This window comes from Chrysochloris asiatica, unplaced genomic scaffold, assembly GCF_000296735.1.
Source record: "Chrysochloris asiatica unplaced genomic scaffold, ChrAsi1.0 scaffold00087, whole genome shotgun sequence".
In the NCBI taxonomy this organism is placed as follows: domain Eukaryota; kingdom Metazoa; phylum Chordata; class Mammalia; order Afrosoricida; family Chrysochloridae; genus Chrysochloris; species Chrysochloris asiatica.
In genome coordinates, this window is record NW_006408605.1 from 702,398 (window position 1) to 718,085 (window position 15,688).

The following is a 15,688-nucleotide window of genomic DNA, read 5'->3' on the forward strand; positions in this document are numbered from 1 at the left end:
AATGAATTAAGTTCCCATTAACATGTGTTGTAAAAATGGAAGAACATTAGGTTATTGTACAAAAACTTTATTAAGGTATCTCTGAGAATTAGTGTATTTCAGCTTTATATTGGAATTATAACTTTCTAAAATGCCAAAGCAAAAGAAGCTAAGAAAAATTCTTGAGTTAATGTATTCTCACTGAAAGTGATAGACATTATTTGAGGTGTGAAATGATGAGAATTAACGTTTATTAGAGCAGTACCGAGCCCTGGTGGTACAGTGTCTTAGCACTCTGCTAACTGCAATGTTGGCAGTTGAACCCACTAACCAGTCCATAGGAGAAAAGTGTGGTAGTCTGAGTCTATAAAGCTTTATAGCCTTGATGCTCTTATGGGGCAGTTCTCTGCTCTGTGGGGTCACTGGGAGTTGGAATTGATTCAATATCATTGAATTAGTATAACACAGGTAACTGGCAGCTTGTGGATGTAGCATTGTGGATTGACTGTGCTGCTGTGCTTGCTACATTAAGGAACTTCTCCAAGTTTTTCCTTGCTCACGGAGGTGGGATTGATGGGGCTTTCCTGACTCTGAGGAATGAACTGTACACAGAGCAGACCATCTCCCGCCCTGTGGGGGGAGAGGTACACTCAGGTGTCTGAATAAAGTGAGTGAGGGTGGGGAAAAAAAAGGCTAAATGTAATGTAGCTCTGGCCCAAGAGGAAGGAAGCTGTGAGGTCCAAACTCACACTTCTCCCTGTAGCCCTGCCCACCTTGTCCACATATAATCCAGGGTCCTTTCACTATTTTCCCATCCCTGTGTGCTGACACTGGCAACATTTTGTCTCTCAGCACACTGAATATTCTGGAACTAAAAAAAAAAAATAATTTTTTTTTTGAGTTAAGGAGTCTGTTTCAGCAAGTAATAAGGTAAAAGCTAAATTTCTAGAAGAGTATTTTAAAAGCCTAGTAATACTGCTTACTTTCGGGAAATGAAGTAACATACTAACTCTTAACTTTCTTTTTCGTCTTTTTTAAATTACAGTATTCTTCAGAGGAGGAAGAAGTTGATCTTCAGACTGCCCTTACAGGCTATCAGACAAAACAGAGGAAACTTCTAGAGCCAGTTGATCATGGAAAAATTGAATATGAACCGTTTAGAAAAAATTTTTATGTTGAAGTTCCAGAACTAGCAAAAATGTCTCAAGAGGGTAAATATCATTTATATATTGGTTATTGTGGGAGCAGAGGTGGAAATACTTTATTTTCCCTGAAGGGAATGTGGATAGACCTCTGCAATGAAGAATAGTAAGATAAATTTTCCAGTGACATGTGGAGATTTAATTAGAAGGTTAGAACCTACAGATTGAGAACATCGTTGCAAAGGTCCACAGCAGAAAGCAATCAGGACAATATTTGGAAGGGTAGTGGATTATGAACTGAGCTGCTAATTGCAAGGTCAGCAGTTTGAATCTACCAGTTGTTCCGTGGGAGAAAGAGGAGGCTTTCTGCTCCCATAAAGATTTACAGCTTCGAAAACCCTGTGTAGGGTTCTTATGAGTCAGAATCGACTCAGTAGCACACAGCCATCACCAAAAATTAAGCAAAAGTTAGGCTTGTGCAGCTGAAGATTTTTGAATTGCAAATGCTCTTCATGTGAGGTTAGCAAATAAAATATTTCTGCCAGCGTTTTTCTTCTGGGACTGGAAAGTTAAGAAACAATGTAAATTTATGTAATATTGGTGGTGGTTGTTACGTGCCGTGGAATTGGTTTCGACTCATAGTGGCCCTGTTCAGGGTTTCCGAGGCTGTAAATTTTTACAGGAGCAGAAAGCCTCATCTTTCTGCTGTGGAACAGTTGGTAGTTTTGAACCACTGACCATGAGATTAGCAGCCCTATTTGTAACCACTACACTATCAGAGTAGAATAAGGGTAATATGGGGTAACTCTTGAATGGAGAACAAATACATGTATTACTTTCCGATTCTTCTTTTATTGTTCTTGGAATTTAAGACAAAACAAAACCCAAATTATTCCAATTGGAGTGTTTCTTTTTTGTCCTTAGTTGATTGTAAAAGCAATTGCTTTCATTGTATCTGTGCTATTTAGTGCTCTTTCATGTAGCTCTTCTATGAACAGCATTAAAAAAGAAAAAGAGTTAAAGATTCTTAATTTCACCTTATATGTAATTAATAATGTGCCAACAGAACAATAGAGTTTTTAATTTGGATTTTGTTTTGTAGAGGTGAATGTATTTCGATTGGAAATGGAGGGCATTACAGTCAAGGGAAAAGGTTGCCCCAAACCAATTAAATCTTGGGTCCAGTGTGGAATTTCCATGAAGATCTTAAATTCCCTCAAAAAGTAAGTGGGAGCTGTTCACATTTTTTCAGTATCTTGCTGTTCATTATAGTCTTTTCACATAAATCTTTTCCTTGGGTTACGTGTTTACTCTAATATAGCAGTTTTATTGAGATAATTTGCATACCACACAATTTCCTCTTTTAAAGTGTACAGTTTTTAATATTTTCACAGGGTTTTCAAACTGTCATCATGGTCTAATTTGGAAATTTTTCATGCTCCCCACAAAAGATCTATTAACAGCCAGTCTTTCTCCCTTTCTCCTCAACTCTAGGCACCACTAATCTACCCTTTGTTTCTGTAGATTTACCTATTCTGGATGTTTCTTATGAATGAGTTCAATCAGTATATGGTCTGTTGTGACTGACTTCTTTTACTTAATGTTTTCAAGATTCTTTTATGTTGTGCCATGTACCAGTATTTCATTCTTTCTATTGCTCCACTTTCAGAAAGCTTATTCTAATGGGAGTGTGAGGGGCCCAGGCATCTTGATTCTTACCTTGCCCTCCTTTGGTTTTCTTTTTAAGACATGGCTATGAAAAACCCACGCCAATTCAGACCCAAGCGATTCCTGCCATAATGTCTGGACGAGACTTGATTGGCATTGCCAAGACAGGAAGTGGAAAGACTATTGCTTTTCTGTTGCCCATGTTTAGACACATCATGGATCAGAGGTCATTAGAAGAAGGAGAGGGACCAATAGGTAAGTTCCTTTCATTAAACTTTTTTTTTTTCAGGTAACCGTGTTCTCAGGTTAACCAGAAAGACCTGATACTTTATAATGTTCTTAAGTGTGACAATAAAGATGTCTTTATGTCAATTTCCATTATCAATTTGGCACTTTGGGGCTAATTTCCCCTTACTAGCAGGCGGAGGAGAATCTTCAGAGCTCTGGAGTGACATCTCAGAAGTACAAAAACAGCCTCTCTTGGCACAGCTCAGGTTTTAAACTCATGACTCAGCAGGTAGACTCCTCGTGCATCTATCTGTTTATTTATGTTGAGATTTGTTCTTAGCCCAGTATCAGTGGATCTATAAACTCAACATGGAAAAAAGTAGGGAAATGTATGAGGGTACTTCCACAAGTCTGTAGGTAAATGGAGTTAAAAGATACTGGAATTTTCCATAAACTTTTTGAAACCCCCTTATGTTTTCTTGTCCTTAAAAAGTTGCAGTGCCAGCATCTCATTCAGTGTTAGGTCTTAAGATTCAGATTTCTTGATACATTTTGACAGAGATTTTTCTGCAAACATTGAGTAGAATTTTGGCAAGTTCTGCAGTTCTTCACTTGGAAAACAGCGGGCACAATGTATTACTCCTGTATATACCCCTCAGACCTAGGTTGTTTCCAGAAGCATCGGTATGGTTTCTTCAGCAAGTGAGTCACTTGATTTTCTTTGCTATGCGATTCCCAGTTGAGATCTAATTGCATTTTATTCAACCAGGTATTTTTGTGGGGGTTGAGTGAGGCATTTAATTCTCACTTATTTTACTGTAATATGTTCTTAGAACTCTAGTTTGTTAAAATTATCTTTCAGTGCAATCTCTGCTATTAAAAAGCTTTTGAAATAGAATTTTCAGAGATGCAAAAGGCAAATTAAGACAAAACCCAAAAATTAGGCCAAGAGATCTGAACTTCATTGCAGAGCTTACTTTTTACACTTTTTAAAAGCATAGCCTTTCAAAGAATTTTGGTGGTTAGGTTTTTGACATATTTATCTTTTCAGCTGTCATCATGACTCCAACTCGAGAACTGGCTCTCCAGATTACTAAAGAATGTAAGAAGTTTTCCAAGACTCTGGGACTTAGAGTGGTCTGTGTTTATGGAGGAACAGGAATCAGTGAGCAGGTAGTCAATACAAGAAACCTTCCATAGTTCTATTCATTGCTCAAGTTGAATGGTTTTAATCTTGGAAAAGAGTGGTTTCCCATTTTAGTGTGTTGAGTAACGTTTGATTTTAAAATTTAAAATACATGATGTATGAAGATAAAAATAAGAATGAATTCTATTAATATTGTATTTCAGAATTTTTGATATATTTTTATATTAGTACTCTCCTTGGGCCTAAGGTATAATCTCTGTTTTCTGCATGAGGAAATAATTCAGAAATTTGACCATGGTATTAGGTTAGTATGTGTTTGAGTTTTCCATAGAGCCAGCATTTATGTTCTCTAATCCATGCTGACATCTTTAAAAGGGGCTGATGCATTGAATGTATTAGTATCACAATTTCTTAAATAATTTTAAAATCAAGAATTATTTAGACAAAACTTGTCTCACTTTAGTTTGACCTTTCTGTAATTGTCTTGTAAAGAATGATACACTTAGGATGTTTTTGCTTTAACTAGAAGAAGGACAAAGGTGCTGCAAATTGTTGATGTACTCAGTTGATAACCGAAGGTTAAAGGTTCTAATTCAACCAGAGATGCCCTGGAAAAAACAAAAATTCATTGAAAACTCTATGGATGTTATGGAGTTATACATGTAGAAACTATTGAATCAGTATATGTTTTTCTGTGTATATATTCTCAACAACAGAAACAAAAGAAAAGGTGTAGAAAGAAAATATTAGGGTGCACAGTTCTGTGGTCTTGTGAAATCACCATGAGTTGAGTCCATGGCAGCTGGTTTACTGCTGCATAATCAGATTGTAGTGTATTGGTGGCTCAGCAGCCGTACCCTTGCATTAAATGTGGGAGATTTGGGTTGGTGTCTAGAAAGTGGCCTCATGTGCAGCTACCACCTGTGTCTCAGGGCAGACTTGTGTGTTCCTATGATGCTGAGTAAGCTTCAGCAGAGCTTCCACACTGAGGTGATCTAGAAGGAAAGACCTGTACTTCTGAAAATGAGCCATTAAGAAACCTACGAATCACAACAGGCTGATCTACAACTGATGATGAGGGTGACGTAATTTCATTCTATTGTGCAGGGGCTGACTAGACAGTATACTACAGCGTTTATGTTCAATGGCATATCATTTTCAGAGACAGCCTAAACTTAAATTTAAGGATGGACAGAGGGGAGTGGAGTGCTCATCTGAAGATTACTGAAACACAAAACCACTGCTGTTGAGTTGATGCCAACTCATCGTTACCTTATTAAATGGTTGTTGCTGTTGTTAAGTGCTATAGAGTCGATTCCGACTCTAGCGACCCTATATAGGGTTTCTCAGGAGCAGCTAGTGAATTTGAACCATCAGCCTTGTGGTTCAAACTGACCTTGTTGGTCCAGTGCTTATCCTACAGTGCCACACCAGGACTCCACTATTGTTGTTGTTGTTATGTGCCGTGGAGTGTTCCGTGGAGTCAGTTCTGACTCGTAGTGACCCTGTACAGGGTTTCCGAGGCTGTAAATCTTTACGGGAGCAGAAAGCCTCATCTCCCGCGGAACAGGTGGTAGTTTCGAACCGCTGACTTTGCGGTTCGCAGCCCGATTCGTAACCACTTTGCTACCAGAGCTCCTTGACTCCACTATTAAATGGTGGTTAATGTTGCTAAGTGCAGTCATGTTGGTTCTGACCCATAGTGACCCACCCTGTATAGGGTTTTTGAAGAGTGGTTGGTGAGTTTGAACCACTGACCCTGGAGTTCAGCTGACTTTCCGGTCCAGTGCATTATCCTGCACAGCGCCACAACTACTTAATAGGTTTCTGAGGGTATAAATCTTTATGGAGGTAAACGTCTTCTTTCTCCCACTCAGTGGCTTGTGGGTTCAAACTACTAACCTTTGTTTGTTGTTGTTGTTAAGTGCTGTTGAGTCGATTCTGACACACAGTGACCCTGTATAGGGTTTACAAGGAACAGCTGGTGAGCTTGAACACCAACCTTGCATTTCAAACGACTTTGCAGTCTGACGCATTAGCCCACAGTGCCTTACCAGGACTTGAGCAGCCTATTATTTAGCCCACTGTGCCACCAGGGTTCCTTGATCTAGACGTTGTTGTTAAAGTGCCATCGAGTTAATTGCAACTCATGACAACTGCGTATAGGGTTTGAACCTATACGCTGGCCTTCTGGTTGGCAGTCCAGTGATTATGCTACATTGCCACACCAGGACCCTGATCTGAGAATTGTGGTGTTAGTTGTGTGCTGTAGATTCAAATCTGACTTATAGTGACCCTGTGTGGTGGTGGTGGTGTTACGTACCGTGGATTCTGTTCCGACTCATAGTGCCCCTGCACAGGGTTTCCGAGGCTGTAAATCTCTATGGGAGCAGAAAGCCTCATCTTTCTCCTGCAGAACCACTGGTAGTTTCTAACTACTGACTTTGAGGTTGGCAGCCCGACTCGTAACCACTGTGCTACGAGAGCTCTTAATGACCCTGTGTAGGGTTTCCAAAACTGTAAATCTTTATGGGAGCAGAAAGTCTCATCTTTCTTCCATGGAGTGGCTGGTAGATTCAAACTGCTGACCATGGAGTTAGCAGCCCAACACTTAATCTGATTTCCAAGGTTCCTTGATCTGAAGATTAGGACTCCTGCGTTTCTGTTCTGTTGCTGCTATTAATTGTTGACATAACAGTGCAGAGGATGCTTCCTAATCTGTAAAATAAGGAGATATCACTAGAAAATCACAAAACCTTGCTTTAATATTTTAATGGTAACATGATCAAGTAAGATTTTTAAATTTTGGATTATACAAAGTTGAAACAGGTTTTACTTCTTTAAGGCTTCTCAGTTTTTCATAAGCTAACATGTATTGTGATTCTAGAAGACAGGTATAGATTGATACTTTTTGAACTTATTTAACCATAAAACTGTAAGAACAAATTTTAGGAATGTTTTTGTTGTTCCAGTGCTAGTCTTAATCGCTTGAACTTAGTTCATTTTCTAAGTTTATCTATTTCAATGTTTTTGATCATTTTACTATATGACTTGGTATATATATGAATAATATGTTTATATGGAAGTGAAACAAAAGTTTCATGATATCTAGAATATTCTATTCTGGTATTTTCTATTCTATTTCATTCAAGAAATACTGGTTGTGACTTACTAAATTGGGTGCATTATTTACTAATGGCTGGCAGCCTTCAATTTGAAAAACATTGTATGATCACTTTATTTACTGCTTTATTATATTTCTTTCTTGGTTTTGAGTGGTTTGTTGTTGTTGTTGTTGTTGTTGAGTGCCATCAAGTGGATTCCGACCCATAGCGACCCTGCATTGGGTTTCCAAGGAACAGCTGGTGAGTTTGAACCACCAACCTTGCAGTTCAAATGGCTTTGCAGTGTGGTGCATTAACCCACAGCGCCACACCAGGACTCCATCGGTTTCGACTCACAGTGACCCTGCACAGGGTTTCTGAGGCTGCACATCTTTATGGGAGCAGAAAGCCTCATCTTCTCCCATGGAACCGCTGGTAGTTTTGAACTGCTGACCTTGAGGTTAGCAGCCCGATTTGTAACCACTGCGCTATCAGAGCTCCTTTTCTTTTGAGGGGTAGTGGCAAATTAAAATTGGTAAATATCGCTAGTTTTCCTTGATTTCACATATATAGCACAGTTTGGTCATGTTCCTGCTACCTGTTCCCTTAATATTACTGCAGAATTCCAAAGAATGAAGCAGTAAGCTTTGAAATCTTCAAATCTGATGTCACTGTTATATAGCGTTGGAGGCTTGGTCAAATCAGATTGATTATTTTCAGATCTGTTAAAATAAGCAGTAGTGATAGACTATAAAATTTCATCTTTTTCTCTTAGATTGCTGAACTGAAAAGAGGTGCTGAAATTATTGTTTGCACACCTGGTCGAATGATTGACATGTTAGCAGCTAACAGTGGTAAGTCGGTATTTTTTTGTTTTCTTTTCTCTTATTTTTGAATTCTGTACATTTTTTCTTAAAGCAGGTACAAGAAAAACCACCAAAAGGGTTCCTACCTATCTTCTTAAAGCTGTAATATCTTAAAAGTATGTATTGTATTGTTTATTATTATACATATTGATAATACTTTTGGAATTTGATTTAAAATTTCTTTTAAGAACTGACTCCATCTGGTTGTTTTCACACTTGTGCTATGCTTATTCATTTGTGGTCTAGGTTTGCCTTTAGAAGAGTGGGAAACTAGCCTGTATTATAAAACTTAAGGGTTTTTTTTCTCCAGAGGAAGTAATAGTTTCTTACAATACTGTATGAATTAAAATATTACAGCTTCAAGAAAGTTTGTATTTTGTAAATATTGCATGTTTTAGCTCAACTATTGTGCATTGTTAAATTATTCCCTATCCAAACTGATACTAAACTGTTGACATTATTTAACTTCTGTGGAGAAAGGCCCTTCAAGATTTATAGAACTGGGCTGCCGAGACTTAAACCATCAAAGGTAGGTAATTTGATGCTGTTCCCAACCTTGTCAGACTAATTGGGGCTGCAGATGTTAGTGTCAATACTTAAATATTAAAAAGCAATTATTGTGGTTCATTTCTATCTTTTGAATAAAAATGCTTTTGAAACTTCCATAGCAGTATTAAGTGCAAACATAAAGTGTTAAAAGCTGAGTAATGCATGTTCCTAATAGAGCATTCTGCTTGAATTTCTGTATAAACTCACTGCTAATTCTATATGAAGTTGGCAAAATGCCGTTGAAATTGTTTGATAAGTCACTGTGCTTACACAGCATATGAAGAGTTTTGGATTGAATACTGATTGAATAATCCCTTGGTTTTTGTCCCCTGCCCCCCCACAATGCTGTATTGATTAAGCCTCCTCCTGAAATTGAACTTGATTAATTTTTCTTTTTTTCCTTTTCTGTCCTTTTGGTTTACTTTTATTAACATTTTATGGATGTTTTTGCCAGGTGATTGATTCAACAGTTGGTAAAAAATGCTTTGTTAATCCATCAACAAGAGTTTCCTGTGTATGTGTTTAGTTTTTATTGGTTTTGAAGTCAGCTACATTTATTTAAGCCAGTAGAACCACTTAATAATATTGGATTTGTATCTTTGTATAGGAAAATATACTTACGTAGTGCATTTGGTATTTTAATATTAGCTACCTATTGATGCTAAATAGTTTCTCATTAATGTCTTGACATGCCCATTAGAATTTTCTAACTATATGGAAGTAAGTTATAAAGTATTATAAAAAGACGTTTTCTGCGCCTGAAATAGTTAGCACTGGACCTTGCCTTCCACACATACGCTGTAATCTCTAATATGTTTTTTCCTAGGTGATGCTGTCAGATAATGGCTGATGTGGCTCGATGCTTCATCTCAGTCTTAGTTTTATGATGTGTTTTGGAGAGGGCTGTTTTCTGAATTTTACAGGTTCTTCAGGCCCTATGATGGTATGCAAGAGACGAGTTTGACAAAATAAAGGGCCTCATATACCCATTGTCAGAAAGTATTTGCCATTAGATTAAGACATTGTAGACCAAATTTTTTTTTCACTGTTTAAAGATACCTAATCTACCCCTCTGCTTAAGTCAGGCATTTTAGTTCCCTTTACAGTTTTTTTTAAAGTTCTTGGTAGTCATAAAATGAATTGCCACTGATTTTTAGTTTTCTTTTTGTCTTTATTTTTTCTCCACATCTTAGGTCGGGTCACAAATCTTAGAAGGGTGACATATGTTGTTTTAGATGAAGCAGACAGAATGTTTGACATGGGGTTTGAACCACAGGTAAAATCAGTCATGTTTCTTCATGCTTTGAACTATACTAGTCAATATAAGTTGTGAGTGAAATGTGTCATGAGTATGAAATGTTTATGTTGTTTCTGAATTTCACACATTTATGTCTTATGGTGTAACACTGAGTTGGGGACATAGAGCATTGAAATAAATTTTCATATTTCAGATTCCTGATAAAACTTATTTAGGAAGTATTTGTGATGGCTTTACTTAGCCATCTGTGACTATCATTAGTCAAACTGGAATTTTTGTTATTAGATGTCAGCAAATGAATTTCTATTCAGGGCAACCCCAAGTGTTGCAGAGTAAGTTTTTTTTGACTATTGTTTTTTGTTTGTTTGTTTTATTGTGAATTATGTGATAGTTTACATGAGAGAACATTAGCTTTACATTTGTCCTATCGTATTACCGTTTCATTGACATGGTTACAATCCCCTCCATGCATCATCAACCAACCAAAAGGTATATACTGCAAGCCTTCCTCCTGGTCGTCTGCACACTTCCCCTCTCCCTCTTTGGGTCTAGAGTCCTTAGCCGTTCCATCTCTCCACGTCATCGTCTCTGCCTCCATCTCTGGCATCACTGTTTCTCTGGGTAGGGTCCTGCACTCTGCTCTTCTCCCTTGATGGTCCCAGAGACCTCTGCTCTTGGGCTGCAAAGTCAATCACTCCCCTCGTTTTGCTACAAAACATCTACCTGTACATTTCCAGTCCTCAGAATCTGCCCTGATAGCAATTATTCACTATAGTGCCACATGAGAGCCATCCTCATCTCTTTTCATAAGCCATGCCCAGACAGATTGGATACTACTCAGTGGAGATTCTACCCTCCTTCGTGCCCTCTGGAACTAGGCTCCCTCTTGAAAGCTTGTAAGCCAGTCGCCACTTCTTTGTAGCCCACCTTTTTGAGTAGCCAATGTCCAAGCTGCCCATCCTTGTCTACCCTCTTGACTGTATTCTTTTAAAACAATTTGATTGTGAATTGAGTAGAGCTTTACAGAACAGATCATCAGTTTTACATTCAGTGAATCATCTATTTCATTTCATCTTGATTGTAAGCCCCTCAATGCAGCATCACTTACCCATTTCTTCCAGGTATTTCTTGTTTCCATTCCTCCTTTTCCCCCCACCCTTCTGAAATTTGTCCTTAAGTAGATGCTGCCCGCTTGATCTTGAATGGTTGACTATTTTATGGTGTGCATACCTCAGTAGCGTGTTGTCGCCATGTACATGTCTAATGCTTGGCTGAGTAAGGTCAATTCCAGACCTGAAGGGTGGTCAAGGTCTGGGGATTCCACTAGTCTGTCTGATCCATAAACCTGGTCTTTTATTTTATTTTGAGTTTAGTTCCACATTTTCTCCCACTCTATTTGGGCCTTCTAATGTGGTCCCTTTCACAGCAGTCGGTAGTGGTAACTGGGCACCATCTAGTTCTTCTGGTCTCAGGGTCATAGACACTGATGCTCACTCCACTGGACTAATTGTTGGCAAGCACCTTTAAGTTTCATCACTGTTGCCTCCAGACTGAGAGAGACTAATAATGTCACAACTTAGATGACTGCTCACCAAAGTAGGATGTAGAATGTTGTCTTTTTCAGACTCTGCTACTTGGCTGTACTGTTAATGGAAGCAGAGGCCTCGTGTGACACTGTAGGATAAGTACTGGATTGCTAACAGCAAATTCCACAGTTCAGACCTAATAGGCACTCCTTGGAAACCCTCTCCAGCGTCTCTGAGAGTCAGAACCGGCATTTAACATCTATTTAATGGAAGCAGATCGTCAAGCTTTTTCCTTCATGATGTGGGCCACTGGGTGGGTTCAAATTGCAACTGGAATTGGAGTACTAATCATAGAAGCATTGTTGTTTGCCATGGAGGTCATTTCACCTCTACTTCCATGTAGGACAAGAGCAGAATTGTCCCATAGCACTTGCTAGACTCTGATCTTTATGGGAGCAGATCCTGCAGAGCTGCTGGATGGATTCAAACGTTTGAACTTTCAGTTTGCAGCTGAGTGTTTAACCACTGCACCACGAAGGCACCTTAATAGAAACTTAAGCTTTCATTTTTTATAGTTTTCTTTTTGCTTCCAATTAAATTGTTTGAATTTATTCTTTTAACTCCCCTGTGATCAGTGTAGCAAATGTTTATTTTCCCCAGATGTAAAATAAACTAAAGCCCAAAGCATTTGCTTAGCTTAGATCTTTAAAACTCCTCATACATGTTTTCTCAAGTACAAAATTTCAGAGATATAAACTTAAACATGTTAAAAGGTGATCAAAATTTTTTCTTAACAAGTAGAGTAATGTAAGTTTTCAATCTACTATGTCAAAATTTAAAAATCTATGCTCAGACACTTTGGGAGCACAAGTTTGTGGTTTGAGTCCACCAGATGAGGCTTTTTGCTCCTGCAAAGATTTGCAGCTTCACGTGTACTAGTTATGAATCGGGCTGCGAACCTCAAGGTCAGCAGTTTGAAACTACCAACTGTTTTACGGGAGAAAGATGAGGCTTTCTGCTCCTGTAAAGATTTACAGTCTCGGAATCCCCATGTGGTGTTGCTGTGAGTTGGAACTGACTCCACAGCAGACCACCGCCAAACCCTTTACAGGGTCTCTATGAGTCAAAACTGACTCAGTGGCTCCTGGTGGTGGTGTGGTGGTTATATGCTGTGGAATTGGTTCCAACTGATAGCGACCCTGTACAACGGCACTTAATAAACAACAAACCATACATTATAGTGCTAGAAATAAGAAACAGATTTTGGGTTGCAAAAAAAAAACAAAATCTGTTTCTAACTGTGTCTTTTAGAATTTGTTGAAAGAGGTACATGCAGTTCTTATTTAGTCTTAATTTAATGCAAGTAGGAACCCTAGTATCACAATGGTTAAAGTGTTCAGCTACCAACCAAAAGATTGGTGATTTGAGCCCACCAGTCGCTCAGCAGATGAAAGATGTGGCTATTTGCTTCCATAAAGATCACAGCCTTGGAAATCCTGGAGGCAGTTCTACTCTGTCCTTATAGGGTTACTGTGAATTAAAATCAACTTATGTGTTTGTTGGAGTTAATAAAAGCATACTGCTGTGACACTGTAGGATAAGCAGTGGACTGTCAACCTAAGAGTCAGTAGTTCAAACACCAGTCGGTCCTCAGAAACTCTATACAGGGATCTCTCTGAGTAGGAGCCAACTTGACATCACTAAACAACAACAATGTAAAAGCCTTATGTCTTTTCACTGGTTTAAAAGCTGCATGTGCATCAAGATGAAGAATTGGTTGTGAGTAGGGGTTGGCTCAGTCTCCATTTGAACGTGCGTGGCTCTCCACAGTCCTGTCAGTAGTCTCATTTTATGCATCAGGCTTCTGAAAGGACTTACTATGCCTCTTCTGAGTATATCATTTCAGGGCTTTGACCTGTTATTTTTCCTGTTCCGATAATCATGAAAAATACCCACGTTGATTTCTCTTTTGTTTTGTCAACCATGACAGAACTGGTTTGAAGCCATGAATTAAAGGGCAAGTAAGAGTTGTCCATAAGTTAGATGTTTGTAACCTGGGGACTACATGTATGGGAAAAGAATTAGGGAAATGTTCCTTTCAGGCATTTCTCTTTATTCATGTATTCTCCAAGTATATCTTGCTTGTCAGATGACAGTATTTGCTTTGTGTTTTGATTTAGGGACCGCATTCTAAATGCCATACTAATAGAATAGGCTTAAACAAGAGCAAACGGGATTATAGTAACACTTGACCCATGTGAGAAATAGAGGAATAAGGGCTATTTAGCTTGGAGTAGAGGGCTTGATAGTATCTTTTAACTCTTTGAAAGTCTGTCATGTGAAAGAGGCATTGAATTTACCCTTTTGATCTCAAGGAATGAAACCGAGACTCAATAGGGAAGCCATAGAAAGCTTGATTTGAGCTTAATGTAAAGAAGGACTACATAAGCATTGTTTGGAGATGAAACAGGTTGCTTTGTGGGAGAGAGCAGATATTGACTATCCTTTTTATCCGGGTGTTTAAGCAGAGGCAGGGGGTCCATTTGTGGAATGGATTCTGGAACTAGGTGCTCTTTAATGTCTTTTTCAGTCATGAGAAATCTTAGATTTTATAATGCTTATGATAGATATAGTGGTAATGACTCATATTGTTTAAAGTCCAGTGAGAAGCATATTAAACATACAGAAATTGTTGCTGTTAAATCCCCTTGAGTCAGTTCCAACTCATAGTGGTCCTGTATAATGTTTCCAAGGAGTGGCTAGTGGTTTTGAACCACTGACCTTGTTAGTAGTCCAGTGCTTATCCTACAGCACCACACCAGGGCTCCATATATAAATTACGAGTATAAAAATGTTGTGGAGTAGAAGAGGGTACTGTGGGGCATATAGCAAAGCAACTTAACCTTGTAGAGTCATTCAGTGTTTTCTTGAGGGAAAAAAATGTTTCCACTAAAACACGTAGTATTTAGAGAAGCCAAGAGAGGGACTAGCTGGAAAGAATGTTTCAGGCAAGAAAATGCCATGTATAAAGATCTGATTTGTAAGTAAGGGAGAAAGTATGATTGTAGGAAGTGAGTCATTTATCATTAAATATAAAAGTTTATTTCAAAGTTTATTCCTAAGAGCATATGACTGGAATATATCCAGGTACTTGGTAGGAAGTAGCTAGACCTTGACACAGCTCAAATGAAGGCATTAACACTTAATGTGTAACTCAGTTAAGTCTTCCCAAATACTGAGACTCTCAAAACAGAATCTCAGTAAGTTTAAGGACTTACTACTTAGCAGTCTGTAGTTAACATGCTACACCTCCTTACTTTAAGTTAGGAAACATACTCAGAAGTTTCAGAAATACATTTTAAACAGTACTTTGCAGTTTGATAGCCAAGTCATCTATGCCAGGAAATTTGGAAGAAAACAACTTGGCCAACTGATTAGAAAAGATCCATATTTGTGCCCATTCCAAAGAGAGGTGACCCAGGAGAATGGACAGTGAATAAGAAAGACCATAGAAGAATTGCTGCATTGGCGTTCTGGTGTTGAAGAAGAACATTAAAAATACCACGGACTGTCAGAAGAACAAATAAATGTGTGGTGGAAGGAGTAAGCCATAATGTTCCTTAAAAGCCAGGATAGTGAGACTTTGTCTCTCATACTTCAGATATGTTGTCAGGAAGGACCAGTCCCTGGAGAAGAACATCATAGTAGTAAAGTGGAAGAGGGTCATTGTGAAAGAGGAAGACCCCCAACAAGATGGATCGACACAGTGACAGCAGCAATGGGCTCAAGTGTAACAATTGTGAGGATGCTTCTACAACAGTCATGTTATCTGAAATTCCTTTAATTGTTGTACCTATATTTTAAATGTCAAACAATCATTTCTGACTCACTGTCCATTTCTGACTGTCCTTCATTTTCAATCATAGCACACTCTCTTTTAAATTCTTGCAATTGCCTGGATTTCTTCCCTTGGAGGAGTTGAAGGACAGGTCTTTCCAAATCCAGAAAATCTAGCAATTTTCCATTTAGTTTAAATACATGAGGTGGTATTTCTGGTCAAGAGCCGCTGGTTTTGAAAATGGGATGATTTTAATTTTCTTTACATTGAGGTGCAATCTATACTGAAAGCTGTAGTCTTTGATCTTCATCAGTAAGTATTTTAAGTCATCTTTGCTTTCAGTAAGCAAGGTTGTATCATCTGTGTATTGTAGGTTGTTAATG

General features: G+C 38.4%; 1 protein-coding gene across 1 annotated transcript in view; it reads left to right on the forward strand.

The window, feature by feature from the left end:
* DDX46 (DEAD (Asp-Glu-Ala-Asp) box polypeptide 46) overlaps positions 1-15,688 on the forward strand; it is a 113,418-nt gene that overhangs the window by 41,539 nt on the left and 56,191 nt on the right. The window contains exons 9-14 of the mRNA XM_006866207.1: positions 1,025-1,190; positions 2,224-2,344; positions 2,869-3,044; positions 4,069-4,190; positions 8,044-8,122; positions 9,877-9,959. Coding sequence (XP_006866269.1) covers positions 1,025-1,190; positions 2,224-2,344; positions 2,869-3,044; positions 4,069-4,190; positions 8,044-8,122; positions 9,877-9,959 — 747 coding nt within the window. The remainder of the gene's footprint in view (positions 1-1,024; positions 1,191-2,223; positions 2,345-2,868; positions 3,045-4,068; positions 4,191-8,043; positions 8,123-9,876; positions 9,960-15,688) is intronic.